The sequence below is a fragment of the Numenius arquata genome, chromosome Z (assembly GCF_964106895.1).
Source record: "Numenius arquata chromosome Z, bNumArq3.hap1.1, whole genome shotgun sequence".
Taxonomy (NCBI): domain Eukaryota; kingdom Metazoa; phylum Chordata; class Aves; order Charadriiformes; family Scolopacidae; genus Numenius; species Numenius arquata.
The window spans coordinates 45,634,890-45,648,789 of record NC_133616.1 but is presented as its reverse complement, the minus strand read 5'-3'; the positions used below and the strand labels follow the sequence as shown (position 1 = coordinate 45,648,789).

General features: G+C 37.5%; 1 protein-coding gene across 1 annotated transcript in view; it reads left to right on the top strand.

The window, feature by feature from the left end:
- The window catches only part of FANCC (FA complementation group C), a 65,899-nt gene extending 53,731 nt beyond the window's left edge, over nt 1-12,168 (top strand). Inside the window, exons 10-14 of the mRNA XM_074166466.1 lie at nt 1,763-1,838; nt 2,660-2,741; nt 6,500-6,671; nt 9,967-10,167; nt 12,025-12,168. Coding sequence (XP_074022567.1) covers nt 1,763-1,838; nt 2,660-2,741; nt 6,500-6,671; nt 9,967-10,167; nt 12,025-12,168 — 675 coding nt within the window. The remainder of the gene's footprint in view (nt 1-1,762; nt 1,839-2,659; nt 2,742-6,499; nt 6,672-9,966; nt 10,168-12,024) is intronic.
- The last annotated feature ends 1,732 nt before the right edge of the window (nt 12,169-13,900 follow it).

The following is a 13,900-nucleotide window of genomic DNA, read 5'->3' as shown; positions in this document are numbered from 1 at the left end:
GTCTTGTATTCCTAAAGACAGGAGATAGAAGAGTTCTAAGGCCATTGGTATGGAGACTTGAAGACTGAAATGACAGAATTATAGAGTGGTTGAGGTTGGAAGGGACCTCTGGAGGTCATTTTGTCCAACCCCCCAGTTCAAACAGGGCAATCTAGAACCCGTTGCCCAGGACCATGTCCAGTTGGCTTTTGAATATCTCAAAGGACTGAGACTTTACAATCTCTCTGGACAACCTGTGCCAGTGCTTGATAATCCTCACAGTAAAAAAAAAAGAAAAAAAAAAAAAAGTTTTCTGATACTCACATAGAACCTCTCATGTTTCAGTTTGTGCCCATTGCCTCTAGCCCTGTTACTGGGTACCACTGAGGATACCCTACCTCCATCTTCTTTGCACCCTCCCTTCAGTTATTTAGATACATTGATAAGAACCCCCGGAGCCTTCTCTTCTCCAAGCTCTCAGTCTTTCCTTATAGGAGAGATGCTCCAGTCCCTTAGTCATCCTGTGGCCCTTTGTTGAACAACTCTCTCCAGTATGTTCATCTCTCCTTTATACTAAGGAGCCAAGAACCAGACATAGTACACCATGTTTGGCTGCTGCAATGGCTGCTCACCGGTGCTGAGGAGAGCGGAAGCATCACCTCCCTTGACCTGCTGGCAATCCTTTGCCTAAAGCAGCTGAAGATACCATTCACTGCCTGTGCAGCAAGGGCACATAGCTGGCTCACATTTGTCTCAGTGTACACCAGGACCCCCAGGTCCATTTCTACAAAATTGTTTTCCAGCTGTTTGGTTGCCAGCATGTACAGATACCTGGCATTGTTCCTTCCCAGCTGCAGGACTTCATACTTTCTCCTTGTTGAACTTCATGATGTTCCTGTCAGCCCATTTCTCCATCCTGTCAAGGTCCCTCTGGATGGCAGCACAACCCTCTGGCATATCATATTAGCCACTTCTCTCAGTTTTGTGTTATCAGCAAACTTGCTGAGGGAACACTGCCTCATCATCCAGATCATTAATGAAGATGTTAAACAGGAGTGGACCCAGTATGGGTTATACTGATAGTTACTGGCCTCTAGCTAGAATTTGTGTCAATGATTACCACCGTCTCATGATCCACCTTAAAGGGAGTTCATATTGCCCTTGCACATGCATGCTACACATTAGACATGCCTGTAGTAGATGTCTGCAGAACAAAAAGATGAAAGGAATGCTGCTGCTAGTCTCAATTACACAAGCAGCAATGTTCTCAGTATACAAATTGCATGTACCCAGATAGAGGACAAGTCTGTTATCTGCGTTACCCTACAGTGTGCTGAATCAGATCTGAAGAATTTTAGGTTTCCATTCACCCCCTCAGATTTTGTAGCTGTTACTAGTTCCTAGTTTAATATGATCTCTGAACTTGTTTACACTGGTAACTGAAATTAAACAAATTAGCGTCTCTTTTAACCTCTGAATATTAAAAGTGAAGACTTCTGTGATTACATGGAAAAAGTGTAAGAATATTAAGATGTAATTTTCTTCATACTCTGAATCTTTTTTAATGCATTTATTTAAAAAATCCATAAATAATCACTTTTTCTAAGCAAGCTTTTCCTAAATATCCCCCCTCTTTCTTTATGCAAAATCTTAAAATTAAGTGTAGAGTTACTTTTGTGTTCTTTTGCTTCAGTCTGTATTATTACCTTACATAAGATTGTCCATGGTGGGTTTGTTTGTAAACTGACCAGAAAGCTCTTAAAATAATGATTTTGTATCTTAGCATAAATTTCCACTGAAGGCCTACTTCCCTTACCATCACCAGCCTCTTGTAACAGCTTTACTCAGACATCCTTTTGGTAAGTTTATTAATGAAATATTTGCAGCATTAGCCAACCTGCATATTCTGTATATGTCCTAAAATAACTTTAAAAAGAACGAAGGCAAAATTTTGCTATTTCCTAAACAGGCTGTGTTGAGTTAGCAATTTTCATAATATTTTTTAAGTGTATTTCTTTGCAGGAACATCTAATTCTTATGTAACAATAATACAGATGTACCTTTAAAGAAAACTAAACCAGAAGTTAACAACAAAGAGTACATAATTTTGTAGGAATGAAGACAAGTTCCTGAGATTGTAACAAACCTAAATATTCTCATCTTACAATGTCAGTAATTGTCATTATGAAAAGGTTCATATGTATATTACAAGAAGTAGCCTTGCCGTTTGTCCCTGAAGCTTGAATTCTGCTATCTTTCAGATGGCAAGCATATTATTTTTTTTCAGGTTTTCCATTTCTATAGATCAAGACACCACTGCTCAATATGGTACAATTTTTCATGAGCAATAATTTCAGCTCAGTACAAGAGCCTCTGAGAGTATTACTCCACTGATTATGTAGTAATATTGAGGTAGCATTTACACAAGGGTATATCAGCCTCATTTGAATATTCCTAGCTGTACTTCCTCACATGGCTTTGTAAACGAATTGTTCTAAGAAACACAGTACTAGGTATTGTTGAAAACTGGGAAATTTTAAAATTAATTTTTTAATGCTTTGTAACAGCTGAATCAAGTTGCACAAATTTTAATGCTAGCTTCATATGTTTAATTTCACTATTCTGTTCCAGTCGGGCAGACTAGACTTTTAAGAGTTTTATTTTCATCCTCCCTCCTCAGAGCTGCCAACTACACACTGCTCTCAACACTTGAAACACATTTCGGATATGCTCAAAGCATTAGTAGAAGGTACAAACATTAGGTAAGCAGTATTTTATTTTCTAACTTTTTGTCCTTTGCATATGTTACTTTGTGAAAAGTCATGTCATTTGAAGTCTTTAGTGGCTATTTCATAAGAATAAGAACATTTTCATCATGTTCTTATTACCTAAATAGAGCTTTGTTTTAAAGAATAGGACTTAAATTACTAAGAACCTGAATTTAGTAGCACCAGTACACCTGACCAATAAGCCAGTGGGTAAACAAAATCTTGTTGTTCTATTCATTTCAGCAAATGGCTAGCTCTATAACAGAAATGTTTACTTGCCTACGCTCCTATTTTTTCCCCAAAACCTTTAAAAAATTATTCTGGATTTAATAATAAGACAACTCTTCCAATCAGAAAAGCAGCTAGTATTGGAAAGAACCTGTTGTGAGCGGTACTGTTTTATGAAGGAGATTATTGTATTGGCTTTCTGCAAGCTTGTGCAAACATCCAAACGTCAAACTTCTTGATTTTTATTTTTTTTTTTTTCATAAAGATAGGACCGCTAGACTGCAGTATCATTGTTCAGTTACTCTTTGAGCTGACACGCCATCTTTCTGACCTGTTACCCTTAGCCTTTTATGTCCAAATAGTTTCTGTAATGAGTGATAGTGTTTGTCTGCATGAATTCTGCTTTGGTAGTAGATGCTCTAGGACTATATGAAAAGAATGAAAAAAGATACATCTCTATTTGTTGCTGCCCTGTAATTCTTTCTTTATCAGGTGCATGATGAGACCTGACTCATCTAGAGTTTGGATATGAGTCTGCTTAGATCTGCTCCAAGATCCAAGATTTCCAAAGAGTATTGAACAGCTTTTAAATTCAAGGAAACCAATTTCATTTTGATTTAAAACTTGAAATATTTCAATAGAAATATGGAATGCCTTGGGCAGATCGACTTGCAAAACAAGATACCTAGTTGTCCCCCGTGTTTCCTGGAAAGCAGATACTTGCATCCATGCTTGGTTTCAGTTAACTCATGGGAGCCTTTATTTCTGTTGAGTGGCAGAAAAAAGCTTTTTGGTGTTCCCTCTGAGGCTGGGCTGTCTGCTGGCGGCTTCTCACTTTCTGTATGAGCTGCAGTTCAGTGCTGTCTCACCTGTTCATCCCTGGAGTCTGTCAAACTTTTCTGCCCTTGGAGTGTGACCAGTAGCTGACCCTACTTCTTAAAGAAACAGTAACTCAAACTTAGAACAAACAAATAAAACAAATATCATCAATCATAATGTGTTACAATAATAGAAGCATGTCTGTTCTCCTTTTGTTGCCTAGCCGTTTCTTGGCTTATATTGTCTTTTCCCCCCTTTGCTTTGATAGTACGCTAGTTTGAATAGTATTGTACTTGCCAGAGTATCCTCTTACTTCCTTTAGAACTCATGCAACAACTATTTTTTCTACCAAACAAACCACTCTCCATTACAAAGAAAATGGATCTGGCTTAATGTTTCAAATACTAATATCCGTGAGGAAACTGTATTCAGTTTTCTTTTATTGCTTTATTCCTCATTTTGCATACTTTCTACCTTGTAAGATTAACAGAGGAGCAAAAATACTACTATACAGCATATCCTCTTGCTTCATATAATCAGTGCTCTCTGTTTATGTTGCTTGTTTTTCAATGGTTTTACTTTACATCAAATGTAAGTCTTACAGCAAGGTGCTTTCTGTGTGCTTCTGATTAACAGATTGCTTCTGTGCCATTTTTTATTGTTATATGTAGTCATCTCAGTGAACAGTAAATATTATGTGACGTTTTAAACCAGAAATCAACTGATGTACATTTTGCGGGGAAAAGTACCAGAAGAAGTGAAGGGTCACAGTTGGCAATGACAGTGGAGCAGTTGGCATACGCACCACTACAAAGCAGGCAGAAACAACAATGCGGAAAGGAGTGGAGGGTACACGACTCCAAACCAGACACTGTGATGGTACAGGAGTTATGTTGAGTTGTAAGTGCAGTGGTGCCTAGGCTCTCCAGGAAAGAATTGAATTCTATTCTGCTAAGTACCTGTTAAAATTAGTTTAATGCTTAAAGTTTAGGGACCTGTATTTCCTTTTGAGCTATGAACACTTCCAGTCCTAAGTACTGTCAATATTACCATAAGTATAGTTATCTGTTCTCAGTAATTAACTTTTAATTACATTTCATCTTTGATGACTGGGTTTCAGAGCTAGCCTATCCACTTACATTGTCACAGCATTGAATTATGGTCAGATAAGTAGATTATTTTGCTGAAGGGAGGACTGTTGTCCTTGGTCACTATCACATTTGTTTTTTCAAAGGTGTTTAATGTTGCATTTCCAGATGCTAGTATCTTCAAAGGCTTTACCAGTGCTGATTATGTTCCTTTAGCTAAGGAATTTTAGTCTCAGGTTTTGTCATACATCTCTAGTTCCCCACAGTCTGAGCCATGCTGCTGCCACTCCAAAAGCTCTGAAATATCAACAAGGGTGATTTTTATAGCAATCTCCTCAGTACTCTTATTTTCTCTCTATGACTCTATGTCAACCTCTTATGTCTGATGTCAGTGATCATGCTTATCCAAAAACACTGATGTGGTGGATTTGTGTCCTAGGAATGGGATTTTGAGACCCTGAGATTCTGTGGCATATAGGCAAATATAATTTACAGGATCGATACTTTCTGGGACACCTGTAGACAATATCAGTCACCACTGTCCTCCAGACATAGAATAATATCTGCACACATCACACTTTCATCCACAAAACTGTGCTTCCCACTTCTTCAGAAAGTCTTAAAGATAAAGCAGTTTATTCCAATTATCATTCCCCAGATGATATGATGGTCTCAGACAACTTCATCAACTCCTGAAATTTCTAAGATCTTTCAGAGTTTCCTGGGAAGGGTGGTACAGCAGCTCTTGGAGTCCCCAGGAATAAAACATAAGAAAAACCTCTAATTCTTCAAACTTTTGCCAAACTTAATAGGAATAATTGTTCCTGGTTCTTAATCTTCTTCCAGCTGTCCTTCTGTCTGTCCTTCCTTCTGCACTCAGTTTGACTTTTTGCTTTGGAGACACCTACCATGAATTTGCATCTCCCCATTATTTCTCTTTTCTTTAGTCTTAACTTTAGAAGAGCACATGTGAAAAAGTGAAGAGATGAGCTGTGGTCTATTCTCACCTTTCTTTTTCTGACTGAAGTAATCCAGTTGTAAATACCTTCAAAACTTTCATTAAAGAGGACCTGAATTTTAAGAGCGGGCAGATGAATATCCTTAAAAACTTCACATTTAGTCCATGAAAAAGTAATTCCTCATGAATTACCATAAAATATGTGCCTCATGAATTACCAAAAACTTGAAAATAATCTGGAAAACACAAGAGAGAAACTGGAAGGCAACAATACGTTAGAATACAACACCTGAGATAGGACTTAAAAGTTTTGAAAATCCTTAAACTGGAGAGTATAAATGATAAGGTTTAATTTTATGATGTATATTTTAATACATAATATTTCATCACAGTTTATTAGAAACTAGCATTATGGATAGTCTATTGTCTATTCTACTGACAAAGTTCATCTGTTTAGTAGCACTGGATGTGTCTCATTTGATAGTGACTGCAGATAATAGAGTAGTACATGGCTGTATGCTTAGCAGGTAAGGCATTTATCTGTGGAAGAGAAGTTTAATTATTTTTATTTTCATGCCAGTACCTTTTGCAGTTTACTTAAAGCATTTAAAAATGTTAAATAACAAGAAATACTTAGTTGTATCTTTGTTATTTTCCAGTTCTCTTGCTGATCTTTTTGAAATCTGGTTTTTGGTTGCTCGTTTTGGAGAATGGCTGGATATTGCAGCCGAGCAATTACTGAAGGCTCCTGTAGAACCTGATGCTTTGCTGTGGCTACTGGCATTTTACTACTGTCCTCAGAATGAAAATCAACAAAGGACTAAAACAATGGTGAGTAATGCAGTGATAGTAACTAGCAATTAGCAGTCAATAGCCTGCTTATATCATATTGCTATAAAATAAGTAGTGCACACCAGAAAAATGAAAGGTCCACAGTGGAGAAGGTATTGGCTTTACAAGGTCTCCTGGGAATTGTGTTGCAGTGGAGAAGCTGAAAGATTATTATTGTGGGTTTTCTTGGTGACATTTAGAAAACATTTTTCTTCTTTTTAAAGTATATTATGTAGATTAGCACCTTCTTCGCTTTCTTTTGGATATCTTGAGTGCTTTTAGTCACAAGTAAAACTATTCTAGGAATGGCATTTTTTTAAATCACTGTATGGCAGAATTCAGCATTCCTGTGTTGAGAAGAAGGAGAAGGAAACCCAATTCCTGAGAAGGAAACCCAAGAGAAATCACAACAGCAGTCGAAGCAGTAAATATAATTACCAGCCACAGTCCTGAATCGTAACCATGCTGTTCTATTCTGATTTCTCTTACATATCTTTACTGATTTTTGGCATATGTGAGATTGTAACAAGTATGTTATATTCCCACATGCTAGGTTTCTAACAGAAGAAAGCTGTGTTCTAACCTCAGACACTGTACTGCATGAAGAGGCTGAGAGAGTTGGGATTGTTCAGCCTGGAGAAGAGCAGGCTCCGGGGAGACCTTATAACGGTCTTCCGGTACCTGAAGGGGGCCTACAGGAGAGATGGGGAGGGACTCTTTATGAGGGAGTGGAGTGATAGGATGAGGGGTAATGGTTTTAAACTGAAAGAGGGGAGATTTAGATTAGATATTAGGAAGAAAATCTTTCCTGTGAGGGTGGTGAGGCACTGGAACAGGTTACCCAGAGAAGTTGTGGATGCCCCATCCCTGGAAGTGTTCAAGACTAAGCTGGATGGGGCTTTGAGCAACCTGTTCTAGTGGGAGGTGTCCCTGCCCATGGCAGGGGGGTTGGAGCTAGATGATCTTTAAGGTCCCTTCCAGCTCTAACCATTCTATGATTCTAAGAGTCCTGTGTGTCTGTGTATGCATGCAGATACACGAAAGCCTTTAATTTAGACCTATTTTGCAAGTTTGAACTAGCCCAAGCAATCTGATGTACAAAGCCCAGATTCAAAATCTGGCTGCACCGTCTCTAGTTTTCCTTAATTCTGTTTGATACAAAAATGTAGCTCAGTACACCACACTAGTAAAACATCATGCTTTTTTACATCTAATGGTCAATGTACAACAGTGTGTTCTGCAATATTTTATTTTCTTCCCCTCCCCTGTCACCACCCACGTGGCACTACAAATGCAAACTTACAACCCAATCACTGTTTTGGTTTTTTTTTCTCTTTAATTTCTTATAGTCTAGGAGTGGGTGTGGGATGTTGGCTAAGCAGAGTTAGGTTAGAGTTACAGCAAAGTAAGGAAACCAGGGTTGGTTTCAGAATGCAGTTTTGGGAAAGAACGTGATACTCGAACAATAAACATGAGTGAATGAAACTGAAGAGCTGTAAGTGCAGATCTACGTATGGAACATTGTTTTAACTCCAGCAGCACAGAATGAAATCACATTGTCCCATGTATAGAATCATCTCTGTGTGTCCCCTATTCCATCAGTTTGTTATTCTCTCATAATGTGTGACAAACTTTAGTGAGAAAAAAAACTTCCACTGACAGTCCCTGCAGTTACTCGTCTGTTCCCAGAGGTTTAATATTTCAGTTCATTATGATTCTTTTCTTTAGTTACTTCAAGTAAGACATCTTTTTTTCTCACAGGTCAGGCTACTTCGGAAGCATTCCCACAGTTCATGCAAAGCTTCTGCCCTTAGTTAGATATTTGCTTTTTCTTTTAACTTGGCAGGTTAGCTCTCAGCTCTTTCAAATGGAGTGGTTTTCTCCCCAACTCCTACACCTTTCACCAGTTGAGGATTAAGATGGAATGGGAACTTCTGGCAGATGCCAGGCTGGAGGACTTTTAATGCAGCATATTTTTGTGTGGAAAGGCTTGCACTCATGACTTAGGATTTTGTCTTCCCAGTATTTACCTTAGGTAGGAGCTTACATATCAGCAAGAGTGGAATGCATAGGGTTAAAATTATTTAAAAAAGAAAATGGCCACCTTTGCTGTTCACTAGACTTCACTTATATGTGCAGGACTGAGTATTTTGCTCCTCAATATTTATTCATTTGTTGGAGTCCTTTCATACGTTTAGACTCTGAAACATTGGAGGAACAAAACTTGGAGGCTGGTCATACGAACTTTGCCACTAAGCATCAGTCTCCTAGGGCACATGAGCTCATAGAGCAGAGCCTGCTACCATTAGTCTCCAGTGGTACATGGTATCTGGCACACCAAGAACAGGATGCGCAGAGGGGTAAAGAATCGTTAAGAATTCCAGTTACCTTCCTTTAGGTTCTGGTATCATTTGCTGCCTGACATGTAATTGTGGACATAATTGAAGAATTGTCAGACTTTTCAGACTATTTTACGTGGCATTGTTAATACGGCAGGGATGAGAAAAGCAAGGTCAGGTAAATGACTGAATCAAATTGTCCTAATGAACATTGTTTAGAAATGGGTGTCCTTTTCCTTTGGGTCTGCAGTGGTATATTTTTCCATTGTTCCTGCACTTACTCATTTGTGTTTTTTTCTACCAGTTTGTTTGGTTTATTTTTAATATAGTGAACAGAATTATTGTTAGGATTTTTTGCAATAGTAGCTTATAGTTCTTTTTCCATTGTGTAGGTGCCAAAATCTTCTGTTCCTACTCCTGGTAAAAATTAGTTTTTATTGGCTAACTTAAAAGGTAAAACCATAAGTTACACAAACAACACAGGAAGAAGGAAAAAACTGCATTCTTACCAGAACATTTTATCAGCCGAGGTCAGGTTGCATGGGGATTTAATTGATTTGTGCAGCAATACTGAAATGAGCCCTTGAGGAGCCTCTGTTCTTTTTCCCACAATGCAAAAATCTGACCATGTTCTGCTGAGGGAGTTTCTCCATTTCCTTTTATTATTAAAAAAGGTCAAATCCTGGCTTGATGCCCTGCCTGCTTAGTTTGTAAGACCAAAGAAACTTTAAAAATCCATTCTGTCCACCTCTGTGTGTGTGAATAGGTATAAAAGAAATGCGTACAGCCCTTCCTTCCCTGTTCTCCTTGCTGCCTAAATTGAAGCACTTTTAATGTTTGGGTAGTTTCCGCCAAGGATTTGGTTTCCTGTTAGTGAATAAATCCAAAGGAAAAATACCATAGGGTATGACCTTTACTCTTCTCTGATCCTGCATCATTGAAATTGTTTTCTGCAGGTGGAAGCTCAAGCAGTCTACAATCATCTAATGATGCTCTTCAGCTGTACAGTCCTTTCCATCAAAGATCTGGAGGCTGCTGTACACACTGTAACAAATACAGAGCAATGTTGTAACCAGCATCTTATAACACACCTTCTTACCAACTTTTTGCTGTTTTCTTCTGGTGGACATATGATTGCCCAGGAATTTATTTACCATGTGAGTGTTTCTTCCTTTTTTTCAGTTTTTAAGTAGAATATATATTGGATTTTTTTTACTGTTTTGGATTTAAGTTCCTACATCTTAATAAAGAAAATGCATAACAGAGAATTAAAGAAGATCATGACTAGGCATAATTGCCCTAGTCATGCCTAACCTGCTACATATCTATTTCAGCTACAGTCAAAATATTTTACTTATTGACACTTCTTGACAAGATGTCTCTGAAAAGGTTATTGTCCTGACTATACAGTTGCAGAGATAGAGTAGTAGCTTGCAGTTAAGGAATGCCTACAGTTCATTTACACCTGTCATAGATAGCATGTGCAAACATTTTGCTTTTCCCAGTTACAGGTCACTCCCTTAATTATCCAGCTGCTGCAGAGATGATAGAACTGTCTTCTCTCTGTTTTAAACCAGCTAGTAACTAAGTGTTAGCATTGATGAGGCATAAGCTTGGTGCTTTAGCAAAGCCAGAGAAGAAAATGATATAATAATTGAGAGAAAAAAAGAACAAAGACCTGAGAGAGCATCACTTAGTGTGTGAAAAAAGCTGAAGAGGAGTAAAATGTTGTAAGTGTCCCACAATATCTTGCTATTCTTCATGAGAGCCTTCAGGTATTGGTGCAAACAGTGTAATGTGTTTATGTCTCTCAAGATAAATAGTGCTATTGCAGGATGAGATTAGGAATTTATTCCTCTCTAAATACAAAACTTCTAAGAAGTACAAGCTTCATGTGCCAACAGGTCTTGGTTCAGTGTGTGGTTTTAGCGCTTCAAAAGTTTTTCCTTTCTGCAGCAGTGTATAGGGTATATGAAATCTGATTTCATGACATGGAATGGAAAAACTGTTTTAGAGGTTATTCTTTCTGGCTGACTAGACATAACATTTTTCTGTTTAAGAAGGGTTAAGATATTTCTATCATTTTAGGTTTAAGTTCACAAATAATGAATTTCTTCATGGCATAAGAATGTATGATAAAATTAGGGGAGTTGTATGTACTTTTACAGTCTACTGGTTTTAGTATTTCTTTTTTGAGGAGTGTGGCTGTTGAGCAGTGATGCTGTAATATACCAGTGTGTTGCTTTCAAACTCTTCAGGAAGACCAAAGGCAATTTCTTGTTTCTTTATAGAAAGCAATATAACTAACTTCTAAAACTCTGAGTACTCCCCAGTGCAGGGTGCTTATGAGCTGTCATAGGCCAGAGTATGTCAGTCTGATTAATTTTGATTGTATATGTGTAACTATTAATGTGTAGGTAGGCGCTCCATGTGGTCTGAAAAGGCCTGAAGATAATATATGAAAGGCAGAATGGTATGAAACCAATGTGGGATGCATGGCAGTGGTGGGTTTGGTTAGCATAGTAAACTTCGGGATTAACACAGCAAAGATAACATGGAGTCAAGTCCCTCCTGATCTGCAAAAATTGCAACTTAGGGTCTTTGGTACTTGTCATCTTTTGGGGGAGGGATTTATTTTTACTTTTTGATAGCTTTACAGAATGGAATTGAGTCCCCAAACCCACCCAAAACCTTCATGTGCTTTTAGTTGTTTTCTACGGAGATAACTTCTGAGTGGTTACACTGTCTGATCATTTGTGTTTCCTTTTAAAACGTTTTGACATCTTGATTTGCTTCACTTAAATTTGAAAGAACAGTAGAAACCTCAAAGTTGCTCAGTTCCACCAAGATGTATAAAAAGAGATGCCTTGGGCGAAGTTGCTTTTGAACTTAGAGCATCTCAGGTGTTCAGTGGTGAGGAACAAATCTGTGGTTTTGTTGCAAATATTAATGGAGACTTCTCAGTACTTATCAACATAATTGCATTATTTCCCTTTTTCTCTGTTTCGCTTCAGATTACTGAGGCAACTGATACCAGCAAAGAAGTTTGTAGTCTTCTTATCCGTACTGCATACAGAATTAACCATAATGGAGAAGAAAACCAAAGGACTGTGAAGCTGCTGAATGAACTTCTTCAAAAACTAACATTGAAAGTTTAGATTTTTAATGTCATCTATTTATTAAGGCAACAAATCAGATCTTTATCCAGGTGTCAGACTTTAATTAACATCTTACACCGCAGGTTACCAAGGGTAGAAAAATATCTACTGAAGGATATCCTGCGCCTCATATATATTTGAAAATAATCCTTTGTTTGGAAATTTTAACCTTTTAGAACATAACATGAAATATTGAACATAGTTGAAAATTTTGTTCTGAGCACCTTCTTTAACAAGAGACCTACGTCATTTAAAGCAGTTCACTCATCTTGTTGTTTATCTGGCTGAAGATTAGTTTTTCTCCCAAATTACACTTGGTTTTATAAGCAAATTGTTCCCAGTTGCTTGGTTGGTAAGTTGTTGGTAAAATGTTTTGTTCTATAATTCTGCTTTTATGAAACTGACGATGATCTCAAGTGAGAGTTAGTGATTCATGGTGAACGCACTCTATGTTCTCAGGAAAACAGCAATGTTTCCTGAACTCCTTAGTTCTTGTTGAAAATGTTTCCAAAATAAAACTGCTCTCAGGTTTTTTTCCATACTGCAGCATTCACAGGACAGTGTTCTCTGCAAAGTGCTATACTGATAACTGGTCTCTGTCTCTACGGCAGGTAGAAGGTTGCTTGCAGTATAGCCTATTTTCAATGTGCCATGACTGATGTTATTGTTCATTCTTTTAAGAAATCTTTTTTTCACTCAGACTAAACAGGGCAAACACAACTTAGGCATAAAGAAATTTTCCAGTTTGAGGGCCAAATTTTCTTATTTTCTTATTTTTCATATGCTCTTTAGAGAGCGTATGGTTGCAACTCGCCTCTTTCCTTTTTGTGTCCAAAGGTATTTTGCCTGCTTCTTCGTTTATGTTATTTGCCTCATACAAAGACCATGGACAGTGAGCAATGGCTTACTGTTTTACTGCTTTACTGTTAGGAGCATATTTGTCCCAAGAAGTTTTGTGAACCTGTTTATAGCTTAACTAGAAAAATAACCATGGAGAATAGTAATGCCAGAGGACTTAACATGTTTCAGTAATTTGTTCTCATATATTACCTAGCTTTAATGCCAAACTTGTGCTATGTTTGAAGATGTTCCTTGGAATACTATTCTTGCATATAAAATCAGAGCCATGTGTCTTAAATGAACACAGCTTTTCAAATGTAGCATTTGTTTTTGAGCATTGGAAAAGAATAATAACATACTTAGTGTCCCTTAGCTGTGAGAAGTGGAAGGATATTTTCTGTAATGCTGTTGACTGTTTTCTTACTATTTTGTTCCCAGTGAGTCACATCAGACCAAATTACAGAAGTTACATGTTCTCTCAGTCAGTTTGTTGATGTTTGTAATATTTGATTCCAGCAGATGAAGAAACAGTAAATACATAACGTATGTCTGTGAAGAAAGGATATTTTTTTCTCTTTTGGATTAAAAATACTTCTGAATGAAAAATCAGAAAGAGATATTTTGCAACTTGTAAGTTGTTGGTAGCCATACATATCTAAAAAAGCAAAATCAAGCAACCCAGTTTTCTGTTCCCCAGCTATCATACCTGAAATGCATGGGATTAAACTAAATTATTTGTTTGTTGATCAGAAGCTCTATGGTATTGGTCTAGTGGGAACATGTGTGGAGTGCTCTACATAGAATGATAAATAATCTAAAATTTGTCTCCAAAGAATGATTTTTTTTTTTTTTTTTGCTTTAATTTCTAATCCAGTTGTTGGATGTGAGATTC